We start from the raw sequence: 14,021 nt of genomic DNA on the forward strand, positions 1-14,021 counted from the left end.
AAACTTGTCATAAGCAAGGATGACCTCATGTTTTTACACATTTTTTTTGTTATCATTTTCAGCGACCATTTGGCTTTATGGAAGAATATACATGCCAGATCAAGTGCTCCAAACTGTGGTCTTTCTGTTTTTTTGCGCTCAAAGAGCATGTCCTATAGGTATGCCAGCAGTGTGACATATTGATTAGAGACCTTGAATGCAGACAGATGGATGTTTGAACTTCGGTGGGCCATTACTGCTTATACCCTTGACCATGTTACTTAATGTGAATTGCTTACATAGAGTACTGTGGTGTATTAATACATTACATGTGAGCCACCTGTTTGTACAACATCCTCGACAAGTGAGTAATTAAATAATATTATTTATTTTGCTCACCTGATAACCTGCAATTATTGAAAAGTCCCCCTTACTGTCTGAGCATGCGGACCACATAGAATTGGCTCTGCTTTCAAGAGCGCTCTGACCCAAGGACACTCTAAATGCCCTGCTAGCAGCTGGATGTGCTCTGACCTGCTGTCCACCTCTGTCTCTGTTTCAGGTATGAAGCACATCCATGCCCTGACCATTCAGGCTAACTATGAGCTACGCATTGACCTGGAAGACTTTGAGAACAGCACAGCCTTTGCACAGTATGGAACCTTCGGCGTGGGCCTCTTCTCTGTGAACCCAGATGATGACGGATACCCACTGACCATTGGGGACTATTCAGGCACTGCAGGTCTGGAAAAATAAATAATTCTCCCTCCAAAACTTTCCTCTAGTATATAGATATATAATTGTACACAGACACACACACACACACACTTATATATGTGGTATAATGAGTGGCTAATGCACTGCCAGAATATATCTGCAGCAGGTAGAAGAGTGTTGCTTACTTGAATGGAGGTAAATCTCATGTACAGTCTATGATGTCCAGGTACTGGACATGTGCAATCAAAATACAAATGAATAACACCATGCAAAATGAAAATGAATAAAACACATTTGCATCAATATTTAAACAATTTCAATGAATTAATATTTAATAAGAGTGACTAGTAAACTACGCAAGTAAACAGTGTAAACAAGCATGGTTTCCTGGTGTCAGGCAACAGATTGATAATAATAACAAAAACGTTGAACAGTTGGCAGTAGTTAAAGAGTAATTGCTTATAAAGTGTTTGGGGGGCACAGTGCACCTGCTGAGTAGGTAAACAACCCCTCCCAACCATTTAAAATATTTTTTATCAGTGCAAAGTCTATATTTCACTGGGAAATTACTGGAAAAAGTTACCTTCTGTTTCAAAAGCCATACATAACAGTAGCTCCTGTCATGATGATTAAATTACTCCAATTAATTATTCCATTGACCTGGAGCATAAACAAATTCACTTCTGGACAGAGAAGCAATTTGAATAAACTTTGGGGGGGGGGGGGGTAGTGTGGTAAAGGAAACACAATAGATTTGTGAGATAGCATGGGAGCACAGACAAAGGCCTTGCTCGTCATGTCTACGATGCGAGGGCAGTTTAGTGAGGTTTTAATCACGTCCCTCTGCAGTTGCATTGCCCTTGGAGTGGCATGTCTGCTCGCCAGTGTTGCCCATTCAGCTGTGATTATTGCCGTGACTCATTTAGACCCATCTTGGTACTGGCTTCCTGTACAGCCACTTAGCTAAAAAGGTGCTCATTTGTCCTGTGGTGTTGGAATTTAATCAGTTCTGCAGAAGCGAACATCTTCACTACCAAGGTGACATGGAGTTTGATTTAAATGAGGTCTAAGTGCTGGGTTGTGTCCGGGTCATTGGCGTCACGCTGTTTGTTTTATTGTCAGGCCTTGGGAGTCCCTCAACCTGAAAACCCAGTTCTTCACGTTACCATGGAAACAAAAGAAAAAAATGAATCCTTGTCCCTGCCTCCTGATATTAATGTACAGCAGTGATGTCATAATAGGCAGCTATGGTTCTAGGAAGTCTGGGCAGTGCCCTTCTATTCATCTGCTGATGGTTTTAAATATATGAAACCCAAGTCAGACTTTGTCCAAGGTCTTGAAAACAACTTGAGTTTGAACAGAATCAATACACTGGCTTTGAATTGAACTGGCGATACCAAAAGACCGTTATATATTTGAGGGATGTCAGTTCATAATTCCAGAATATCTGTGGTTGTCCCAATTGTGGAATCCTGCCTTTGTAGTCTAGGTTTTTCTAGTTCAGTTGTTGCTGTATGCCCTGCATTTTAAACTGCTCTACATTATCTTCACTGGAGAGGCAATCTGCGGTATAATTCTCCATGGCTCACCACTCCTGTAACCCAAAGCTCATCCTTATATAACTTGGGGCATTTTGTAAAATTGCTCCCAGGTTCACCCGGGTGTAAGATCCTTGTACCATGAAGGATCCTGACCAGAATCACAGGAAATTAAGTCTTGGGGCCTAACTACGTGGCTTTAACACAAAGCAGAAAGTGCAAGCGTTATGAGTTATGAAGTTTAGAAGTCATTTTGAAACTTTAGAGACGCATGCATGTAGTCAGAATTGTCTGTAAACTGTATTTACATGTACACAAAATAAATCCAACAAAACATGCAGTATAAATTCATGGATTTCAGAGTATGTTTTTTTTGGATTTATTGTCATCTGTTTCCAATGCACTGAAAGAGCATATTAGTTTGTTTTCTTCATCTAATATTTTTGTACACCATTCAAGTCAAGCAGACAACAGTGAACTAAGCAAATTCTACAACAAATTTTAAAAAAAGACAGAACCTCAAATCAGAAGCTTGTACCACTTAAATAAAATAACCTTTACGTGTTGAAAGTACAATGGCAATGACATATTTACTTTAATCAGTCTTAACAATACCACTACAAATGAGCAACAGATAGTGACATATCATTTTCATATAAATGCAATGTCCCACTTCTGTTCTAAGCATCTCTATTCCAAATACTGATTCTGGATAACATGTTTACTGTGAAATACAGGACAATTCCCTATTGAGAATTCCTGTGTATTCTGTTAATATTATGCTATTAGGTTGCATGTAAACACTGTCAGTGTGTTAGACAGAGCCTGTGACCTGCTTGATTTAACTTACAGCATGTATTTACAACATGGTAACACACAGAGATCACAGAATAATCAGCCTTAATTGGCCATTATATCAATGGTTTTAATTCAGTATTTTAATCTTCTTTCATTTTCTTCTGATAATCATGTTCACACATCATTAAAAAGACTATTGTTTTTGCTAAATAGAAATTATCTTGTACAGTAGACAGTATCACATCACAGATAATGTTTTATACATTTAATTTAATCTAGTTTTTTGTAAAAGCCATTTGTGAGAGCTTCAGAATAAAATTTAAGTTACCTGTTTATATTGATATTTACAAATTGTTAATGAAAGCTATTCTTTTTCCATACTGTTTAAAATGATATTTTTTCGTACATCTCTTGCTCTCTACCACCTCAGTGGTTAGAAATATGAAATAAAAAAGTGTCCATTGCAGCTATGATTTCAACATATTACACTGTGCTGCAAAGATGCTACATTTTCATGAATATGTATTTTTCCCTTGTCCATATTTTCATAGCAGTATTATCAGGACAAAGCATATTTTTGCTAACGCTGTTTTAAATAACATATTTCACAATAGCTGATTGTGTAGAATAATTACTGATTATTGTAATGTCAAGCTATAATCAGCTATTGTGAAATATGTATTTTTCCGTTAACCATCCACAGCAGTATTATCCACAACATCAGGACCAAGAACATTTTTGCAAGCACTGTTTTAAACATATTGCACAATAGCTGACTGTATAGTATAATTACTGACTATTGTAATGTCAAGCTTTTAGACTCCTCAAGTGGGGAATTTTCACCTGCTGTTTTCATCCTTTCGAGCGCAGAAGCTGAGTAATTTCCTGGTAACTCACTAATACTGCATGTGGGACACTAGCATTGTTAACCGCAATCATAGCGGAACACCGTTTATAAGACATGTGTGATCAGGATGTATTTTCTAGTTTCATAACTTTAATAATATGCATAGCATATTATTGATAGATTTTATTTTTATTCCATGTACTCCTGTGTGAAGTACACAAGTATATTCTAGATTATAATAATTATTTTAATGTACATAATGTTTGTTCATGACAGTAATGAATAGGTGCATGTACAGTAAAACAGGTATCTTTATGGAAGTGTTATCTTGCTTAGATGACATAAAGTATGTCATCCATAGCCGTGAACTTCGTGCCTACTTCGCACAGTAAAGCATTGGCTAAGTCAGTAAACATATTTAGCCAATCACTGATGTTCTGGTGTCTGCTGCTGAAGTTGTGCTGAGAACCAGCGACTGTGGCCCGTCCAGCGGACAACCTTCTGGATTGCTGACACCCATGTGATGGCTATTTTAGCATTAATGTTTGAACAGTTAAATTTATTGGATATAAATATTGGTAACCAGGAGGATATTAGCTACATAGCTACATTTATAGATGCATAGAGGGTCACTGCATACCCATGGCTCCCAAACTCCAAAGAACCAGTCTAGATAAACAAAACAAAATATATGAGCTGGTCCAGGCAGATCATATTTTGCGTCGATGTAGTGTGCATCTACAGCAAATATTTGTATTCCTTGAAAATAATCTAGTTTTATACATTTAGTGGCCTCCACAATTATGGGCACCCTCAATTAATATTTACAAAAATTATGAAATGATGGTCGATGGTATGAGCCCATGTGAAAAATAGTATTCTGAAGTATCCCTGAAAAATATGCTATTTTATACTTAAGAATACTTTTAGTTTATATCAAGTATGCTGAATATACTATTTTTTCATATGGGAGAAAATGACATAATCTAATCTTTTTTTCTCACTGCCTACTTCTGAAAATCATATTCATATAGATTTTTATCACTTTAATTCATAAAAGAGATTAATTTGCAGAACCTGTCCATTTTTTGTCTTTTACAACAGGCAAGAATTAAGTCTGGTTCAAAGACACAAACAAACACTCTTATTATCTCGATCATACACATATTCTCAGGATGAGCAAATAAGTTTTTGTTTAATTAGCTGTGTTTAAAAAGAAATTCCATTGTGAGTCTTTGCTTGCACCAATGATTCCCAATCTTATCAATTAAGGCTTTGTGGTAGTGATTTCGTAAAGTTTGGTGAGCGCTCCAAATTAATGAGATACAAAGTACAAACATAGCATACAACAGTAAACACCCTGACCAGGAATTCGCTCAGCATGGCCTATCAACTGCCACTGAAAGATACAGCAGACATATTTTTATGACTGTGTGTTTATGTGTGTGTACATGAATGCATTTGCATCTGTGTTTGCGGTAATAAATTGTAATATGTCTGTGAATTATATTCTGCCTAGAGATAACCCATCACACAGTGGTAAGGTACATCACTGTCATGAACACCTTGAGTCATTGCTCCCAGGACTTCAAAGGAGTTATTAAATGACAGTAATTAAACAGAAAAGTTTTAATCATATCATTAGGGAGGTTTAAAAGGGGTAAAAAAGATTGTACTTGAGTCTTTACTAAATTCATAACAAAGCTTCACAAGGCACGGTATGTATTAATAAACAGTTATAGAAAGTGGGGGGCCACATAATTTCTCTCTGATCTTTGAATATTACAGTAGATTTACTATTTAAATTCATGTTTTTCACTGCACATAACGGTCATGACAAGTTAATTCCCAAGATTTGCTTTGAAAATACACCATCTATTTAGATTTATACTTTTAGATTATATATACTGTATGTAGTAGTATAGGTAGTAGTAATACATGCACTGAACAAAAAATCTAAACAGTGGCTGCATTTATAAGCACATCAATACATTCAATTACATAGAAAAACAAAAATACTGCCTAAATATGAATGTCTTTGGTACCACTGCAATGTTATCACGTGTCATGTTAAAATAATAACGGATAATAATTTTACTCGTCCATGAGAAGAAAAAAAACAAAAGGAGAATACAGAGCTACGGCAGTTACATCTTCTGAAATTGTGTTTTTCCTCTTGAATGCAATGACCTTGTTTTTTTCATGTGTGCTTTATTGTTTCAAAACTGAATTAATGGTTAGAAAAAGAGCAGCAAACACTTGAACTGCCATATGTGCAATAAAAGTGTATTTTTGCCCACGACAAAAGCCCCTGCAAAACCATTACCTCCTGAGCAAATTCATGTAGCAAAGAGATGAGATTTAATTAACATGTCCTCTCTCTACAGCATTACGCCCATGAAACATATATCACAGAGCTTAATAAGGGCATATTAGAGGCAAGCCCATGTGTTCCCCTTGCCCTCTGTCCTTCTTCTTAAAACCAACAGGCCCAACTCCCTCCCTCCCTCCCTCCACATTCTGCCCTTGCTGATGTTATTTCATTTTAAAGTACAATAAATCACATTTCTTCCACTGCTGTTCTTTTTTTCCTTTTTTTTCTGGGGAAGAAAACACCATTGTTAAAATTGCATTTCCCTCTGCTATGCCCCAGTCAGTGCACAAGAGCTTTCTCACTACCCGCCCTTATTCTTCTCTGTCTTTGGAGAGGAGGGAACGGGTTCATCCAGAGCATGCAGTCATTCTCTCTGAGCACAGACGGGATTCAGTGGGGGGTATCAGTAATGGTCTCCTTTTTTCCGCAAGCTTTGTTTTTGTCATCAGCTTTAAACTATTTTGCCCAAAAAATCCAATCCCCAAAACAGATTAACACAGTCTGGATATTCTGTTAGCCTGCTTGCTTCATTATGCATTTAATTATTCTCTCCATACCTTTTGTCCATATGCTTGTGTGTGTGTGTGTGTGTGGGACTGTGTGGGTGTGTGAAACTTTAGGCGACTCCCTGCTGAAGCACAATGGGATGAAGTTCACCACAAAGGACCAGGACAACGACCACTCAGAGAACAACTGTGCCTCCTTCTACCACGGTGCCTGGTGGTACCGCAACTGCCACACGTCCAATCTGAATGGACAGTACCTGAGGGGCCAGCACACCTCCTACGCTGACGGCATCGAGTGGTCGTCCTGGACGGGCTGGCAGTACTCGCTCAAGTTCACCGAGATGAAGATCCGGCCTACAAGGGAGGAGAACAAGTGAGCCGCACCACTGCCAGGAGGAAGATGCTGACAACTAGGCCGCAGTTGTGAAGATAACTCTTTCTTGAGTAATGAGGACTATTCAATTAATTTCATATTCTCTCTCTTTCCTGTTGAATCCTTGTCCTCTCCTTCGCCCTATTCCTCTGCTTACTGTGCAACCCCCCAACCCCCCCGCCCCCCCCCCCCCCCAAATGACGTTTCCTGATAACCCAGTAATGTTGCGATGAAGCCCCCAGGGCAATCTGTCAGTCTGTGTCACTCTGTCCTGATTAGATCTTTAGATCTCTGAACATTATCATAATTTTTTGGAGTGATTCTTATGCCCTTATCCCCTTGTCGTTTTTTGAGTGGTTCTCCAAATGAATGAGGATGCTTTCGGCTGCAAGTGAAAACCTGCTTCTCCAGACATGGTATGGTAGTAAGACTTTGCTCCCAGCAGATTCAGATCCTCCCAGTCAGTTACTCATGTTTTGACATTGTGTTTGCTTGTTTGTTCATTCACAGTGGAGTTCATTCCTGCTGCCAGCAGCTGCACTGCACCTGGGTTTGTTCAGTTAGTATCCCCCCGACCTCTGATGACACACTGACAGCACTAGACCCTGATCAAAGGGTGGATTGCTCATAGAGTCTGGCACATTGATTCACACCACTAGAGACACACCAGGAACCAAGGAGGAAATGGTATCTTGTGGGAGTTTGCGTCACAGACATCTGAAGGAGGGCTATTGCAGGGCTAAGAGAAATCATATTGGCACCTGAAGCAGGAGACATATGGAGGAGCCAGCCTCCCCATGTGTGATTGTGAAATCAAGCTTTGTGCTGGAATTTTTGGGGGTGGCGGGGTGGCTCTGTCACAATTGTGACATCTACCTGTGATTGGGCAGCAGTGGCCACTTCTTGGCTTGGGGTGGTCAGTCTTGACAGAGGTTAGTGAGATGAATCAACAGGAGTGGTAAACAAGATGTCAGAATCAAAGCACTCAGATCGCATTCATTTGACATCAGCCATTAATGAGCATATTGGGCACTTTGTCTGAGCAGCTGTGCCAGCTGATTGTTGGCCAAGCACTGCAGCAGCTACAGATGGTACTGCAGTGTGTGTGTGTGCATGTCTCTCTCTCTCTCTCTCTCTCTCTCTCTCTCTCTCTCTCTCTCTCTCTCTCTCTCTCTCTCTCTCTCTCTCTCTCTCTCTCTCTCTCTCTCTCTCTCTCTCTCTCTCTCTCTCTCTCCCCTCTCTCTCTCTCTCTCTCTCTCTCTCTCTCTCTCTCTCTCTCTCTCTCTCTCTCTCTCCTCCTTTCTCTCTCTCTCCACCAGTGTGGATTGGGCAGATACAGCCATGCTCCACATGTGCTCGTTTGCACCTTTTTACTACTGCAGTCATCAGAGTATGAGATAAAAATCAATTCGCCGACATGCTGAGACCGCTCGGTTGTAAGAAATGGCAGGAAGACAGAGGAGGCATCCCACTTCTCACAGAAGTCCGTTAGTAATTCAGCCCCACCAAATCAAAACCTGTAGCCAGTGGCACCACGCCCCCATCCCCCCCAGTTGTCAGCCGTGATGAACACCAAGTCAAGGACGAGTGCAGGCATAGCCGCCTAGCGGAACAGACAGATGTTCCAATAGATGCGCGCTATCCACCTGAGTAATAGTTCGTATGTCAGTGCGCATCTGACTGTCTGAGTGATTACAATATATCAGAGTGATACATTATCTCTGACCAAGACCCTGTCTTGGGGAACCGAAGAGCCAGACAGCCTTCCTTTATTCTTGAACGCGGTCTTTGGTGAGGGGGGTATTCGTTTCACTGCAGTCCGTCCGATTATTACCTAGGACTGGGAATAGCAATCTTGTAGATCCACTCCAGTTCCAGGAGTATACATAATTTAAGTGGTGGGAATGGGCTGTATCGCTCTGCTCCTCATTTAGAGTTACACGGGTGCTCTGAGTGCACAGCAGTTGAGGAATTTCAAGCAGGCAAGCTGCCACTGACTCATATCTTCAACGGGATCGAAAAGCTGGCCACAGCGGTAATAAAAGCGTGCACTCTTCCAGTCATTCAGCATTATTAAGCTCCACCCATTCCTCTCTGTCATGATAAAAAAAACTTCCCACACAGCACGGTTCCCAGGTAACATAACGCCCCACCCATGAATGAAGGGATTTGCGTCACAGGGCATCGCAATGCTTTGCAACCAACAAGAGTAGCCTAGCTTCTTTCCTTTTTCTCATTTTTGCATTTTCAGTTTTTGTGTGTAGTTTTTTTTCTTTATGCCAAATTGCCCTTTTTGATAATCCCCTAGATTGTCATGCTGTTATGAGGATCCTGTTGTACGCAATGTTTGAGTGCTTTGCGATTCCACGTTCCATCTGATGAAATTTATAAATGTGACATTGATTCTTCATGGTATGGGAGCTTGAGAGGCAGGCTGTTAAAGCAGAATGTATTCATACATACTGAAACAATGTGTCATGTTTTATTTGAAATACTTCTTGTTCCTTCTGTCTTTTCTTCCTTTTACAGGTGTGCAGTGTGATGCACAGTAGTATTTTATTGTAGTGTTTAAAAACAGTAATTGTTAAAGCTGCAGTGAAGGCCTGAAAACCAAACCTGTACCTCATTTAATTCTGAATAGGAATTCAAACATGTGTCACTTGTGCGTTAAGAGGAAAAAGTAATCCTGATGTGTTTCTGTACAGTATTTTGAAAAAAGAGAGAAAGATTTCGTTAACTTATCGTGGGGATGGACTTGTGCAATTATATATACTTTTTTTCAGGTTATGTATGTATCAATGTATCTATTTCTTCATTTATTTACTTTCAATATTCTGAAAAGCTTTAAAACGTGTAGATTCATTGTACAGTGTGTACATGTTAGAGAGTTTTAGAGCATGTGGAATTGTTTTCATACTTGCGGAAAGATAATACAACTAGAAGCACACTGACTTAAAAAAAAGAAAAAAACAGAACTCAACGGTTGTTTGAATTGAGGTATTAAATGATTATGCCAGTTATTTTTAAATTTTCTCTGATGCCCAATTGGGACGTTGGGATAAGTATCCATCCAACTTTTGATGATAGTGGGTGTAATAGGGGAACATATGGACTTATATTATCACATATAAAGTCCATATTATAGGAACTCTGGACACCCAAGTGATTAAAAAACTGATGGTTGAAATCCAGGTCTGTTGGACCTGCCTGTTAGTAAATTTGTGTCACCTGGTGAACCTGGTCCTCAAGAGACAGCAGGCTGGGATACCCATGCACACAGATGAAGAAAACATTAAAAAGAAAGTTACACTAAGTCTTTTACACTTCTCTCCCCACTCTATTCAAGCAAACTATCTGAGAGCTGGCTCAACCACCCTCTGTCTGTGACAGCATTTCTCATTGCTGCTAATTTCATCCATACAAGGGAGGTGGATTAATACAGTATGTGGAGTACTTTCATTCATAAGGTTTATGAGCAAGACAAAACAACTAGTGAGTATATCAGCACAGTACTGTTCATCCAGCACAATAGTGTTAACACACCTGCCCGTTTAATTTGTAACGTGTGTGATCTTGACAAAAAAAGTCATGTTACTCAATAAATTGTGAAATGCGATTGTTTGAGCTAATGTGGAAAATGATGGTGAGTCTAAAATGTGTAAATAAGCAAACATTCGTATTTAAAAAAAGAAAAAAAATTCAGGATAAATCAGGGTCATATCTTTGTGTAGTACTCTCTGTACTGCTATACTATAGGTTTTGCCCAAAGTATGTGTGTGAGAGTGAAAGAGAGAGAGAAAGCGATGCATTGTATGCTATTTGAAATGAGAAAATTAAAATTAATTTCCAGAGCATGAACTGGCTCTTTCATATTTGAAATTTTAAAAAAAAATTTAAGATGTCGGCATCCCCTACTGGCGATCTCTTGAACTGCGGTCATGTCCTGTAGGCTTTCGACCATCCTCTATGTAAAATCCACTTAACCGTGAAATTGTGCACGTCCTTCAATATAACAGCCCCCTGGGACTAAGAATGACAGTCATAATATGTCCCTCCTTTTCCATAAATGCTTTGAAGAGTATTTTCTCCTTTTGTTTGTTTTACAGTTCTGTGACTAAAAAACAGTAAACAAAGGAAAAAAAATGTTGAATATTCAAAGCTACAGTTCTCTCCCTCTCTCATTTGGGATAATTAATGAATTCCTTCCCTGGCTTAAAATGTTTTATTTCCCCCCCCAGTCAAGTATTATAGATTGTTTTGCTGAATCTTGATACTGTGTTTAATGTTCTTGTGGACATTTAATAAACATTCACATTTTATAAGTGAGCCCCTTGATGTCTTAGCTTCACGCAGGTTATGTGAGTCATAGATCCTTGTGTGATAATTAACATACCATCCAGAGAGCATCGGGTGAGGTTGGGTGAATCAATACAGAAGCGTGGGAGACTCAATGTGACAGGCTTAGTGTGAAGATTGTGTTGGGTACATTTAGTTGTCGAACAAGCATAAGGGTGGAAGGTTTTCATATGAAACCATATTTTTAAAGTACAAACTTAAAAATGATTTCTGGTTATATATGAGGATGGAAGTGGAATGTTAATCGGCTCTCTGCAGTAAGGGTTGCATGAATAATTGCATCCAATAGGTATCTCCATCTAAATGTTTTTTTTTTTGTGATATCTCAGATGGTGACCTAAAATAGTTAATTTCTCAGCCCATGTAATATTAGATATGTTTACATGTGATCCATGAATATAAACAGGTATACAATATCCTTTTCAAAAAGCTAGCTCAGTAAGAATCAGACTTCCAGAATTTCCTTAGCAAGTTTTTTTCATTAAAAAATGAAAAAAAAGATTTTGTGGACTGGCACAGATACTCCTTAAATGAACTCCAAGATTCAGCATTGTTTCATATTAAGTAAAAAACTAAGTGTCTGACTCAACTTTGTCTTGAGGATTGACGATGACAGAATTTCCACACATGTATATTGGTGCCTTAAAATGGACAATGTCATGTAAAGAATGCATCACTTGCACATCAATGTGCTTTCCATCAGGAATTAATTTGTACCCTGACACAGACTGAACTTGGCAGATACCACTTGGCAGCTTTGAGCATCTACTTTGATTGCTTTTACTGACGGATGACTGTCACATCAGAAGACTGCATTTGAAATTCCTCCAGCACATAAGAAAATAAATGGTTTTGTGTATTTTTGTATTTTGTATTTGAAGCTTTCAAATTTTGAATATACAGGATATAAAGTCAAAAGAAAGCTGACTGTCTTTTGACAGCTTCAGCATTTAAGGGATTCAGTCGGAAAACCCACAGCCACATTTCTCAGTTCAACCACTCAATCATTAGGAAATACCCTTGATCAATCTGCATTTTAACAGTCATGAAGTAAATTAACAGCTTCATGTAACCAAACTAGATTGTTGGACACATTAGTTAAAGCTGTTACAAAATTAAAATAAAATTTTTAAAAATGTATATTCTTAGCCAGTTAGTTGTACCAAGGATTCTTTGGTTTCATCTCTTTTGGTTTCATCTCTGATTAAAATGTTTATTTTTAGTGCACACCAACAAATCTCCACTTTTGAAAATCGGCATGGGCTACATCAATTGGCTTTTCATCAGCTGGAGGCCAGTACATGGTTTATATGCAATGCAGAAACTAACTGAAAAAATAAATACTGACTAAAAACAAATGGAAAAATAAATACTAACTAAAAACAAATTAGATCTGCTTTCAGCTGGCACTGGCTTCCCTGTGGTCTAAGGGAGAATGTAGGTTCTGCATAGTAGATATACTTGTACCTTCCTTCCGTGCTCTCAGAAGAGTCATGAAGTGAAAATGTCAAAAAATTACAGAGATTTTATCACCACCGTATCATACATTATCCTCACAAAAGTCAGGGGCCTTCTTGTGTGCACTTATGCCTAAATTAGCCTAATAACATTAATTAAATAGGGGATATAGACAAAAATAATACAACACAATGTGGACAGTCTGTCATTTCCCGGGCCCTCTTTACTGGCTCTGATGTCATATTTGGCGCTAATTAACAGCATGTGTCATTTGGTATGGGGGCATGTGATGCCATCCATGTGCATGCGTCAGGAAACACAGTCACTGGCCTTATGGAGCTAATTGACTGGTGGGAGATTGCTAATCTGGCAGCTGTAGTTTTGAGTGGATGTCTGATTAAATTTGCTCATAAAGAGGCAACAGAAATGGAATTTCATGCATCGTCAAGGCTTCTCCAAGCCAATACAATCAGCTGTCTCTTGTATTAAGTGTTTAATTGATTGTAGTACTGGTGTAAATCCGAAGGCCCCTGATAAACAGTGTGTGGCCAAACAGGAACATGTTTGCAATATTACCCCTGACAAGCCTCACCAGACGACAATGGTGGATCCACTTATTATAAGTGACAATGAACAAATATGGAACAATGGCAAATCAAATGGCAGGATGAAGAGAACACAGCTATTCAGTGGACAAATTATAGTATCGTACCCTCTGGGAAGGCCCTTCCTTTGTTTCCGAAGGTGATGCCCCGCCTAGTCTCACAGTTACAAAGAACATTATGTTCCACACAGTTCTCCAAATCAATGCACATCTTCCCCAGCATCTCATTGCCTTATCATGGTTGCCTTTTTTAAGTCAAGTCACAAACCATTGAAAACAACCCTTATAATTCAGCTTGACACTAGTCTAGAGAACATATTGTGTGGAGGAAAAATGGCTGGAACTGTGGTGGAAATACTGCTGTTCATACACAATGGACATGTCCAACAAGAGAAAGGTTGTTTTTTATATTGTATATTATGGATAATAATAGCAAACATGCCGTGTAATGCTATATCGCTACCATTGTAC

The 14,021-nt window shown here is 38.9% G+C and overlaps 1 protein-coding gene across 8 annotated transcripts in view; it reads left to right on the plus strand.

Annotated features, from left to right (window-relative positions):
- fibcd1b (fibrinogen C domain containing 1b) overlaps positions 1-10,748 on the plus strand; it is a 108,489-nt gene extending 97,741 nt beyond the window's left edge. For 4 of the 8 annotated variants that reach the window (XM_064307828.1, XM_064307830.1, XM_064307832.1 and 1 more), the window contains 2 exons: positions 542-721; positions 6,874-10,748. In XM_064307828.1, coding sequence (XP_064163898.1) covers positions 542-721; positions 6,874-7,136 — 443 coding nt within the window. In that variant the 3' untranslated portion in view covers positions 7,137-10,748. Of the gene's footprint in view, positions 1-541; positions 722-1,818; positions 2,571-6,873 lie in introns of those variants that run through there. The other 4 variants (XR_010325329.1, XR_010325328.1, XR_010325327.1 and 1 more) reach the window with 4 other exon arrangements.
- The last annotated feature ends 3,273 nt before the right edge of the window (positions 10,749-14,021 follow it).

This window comes from Anguilla rostrata, chromosome 14 (assembly GCF_018555375.3).
Source record: "Anguilla rostrata isolate EN2019 chromosome 14, ASM1855537v3, whole genome shotgun sequence".
NCBI classification, from domain to species: domain Eukaryota; kingdom Metazoa; phylum Chordata; class Actinopteri; order Anguilliformes; family Anguillidae; genus Anguilla; species Anguilla rostrata.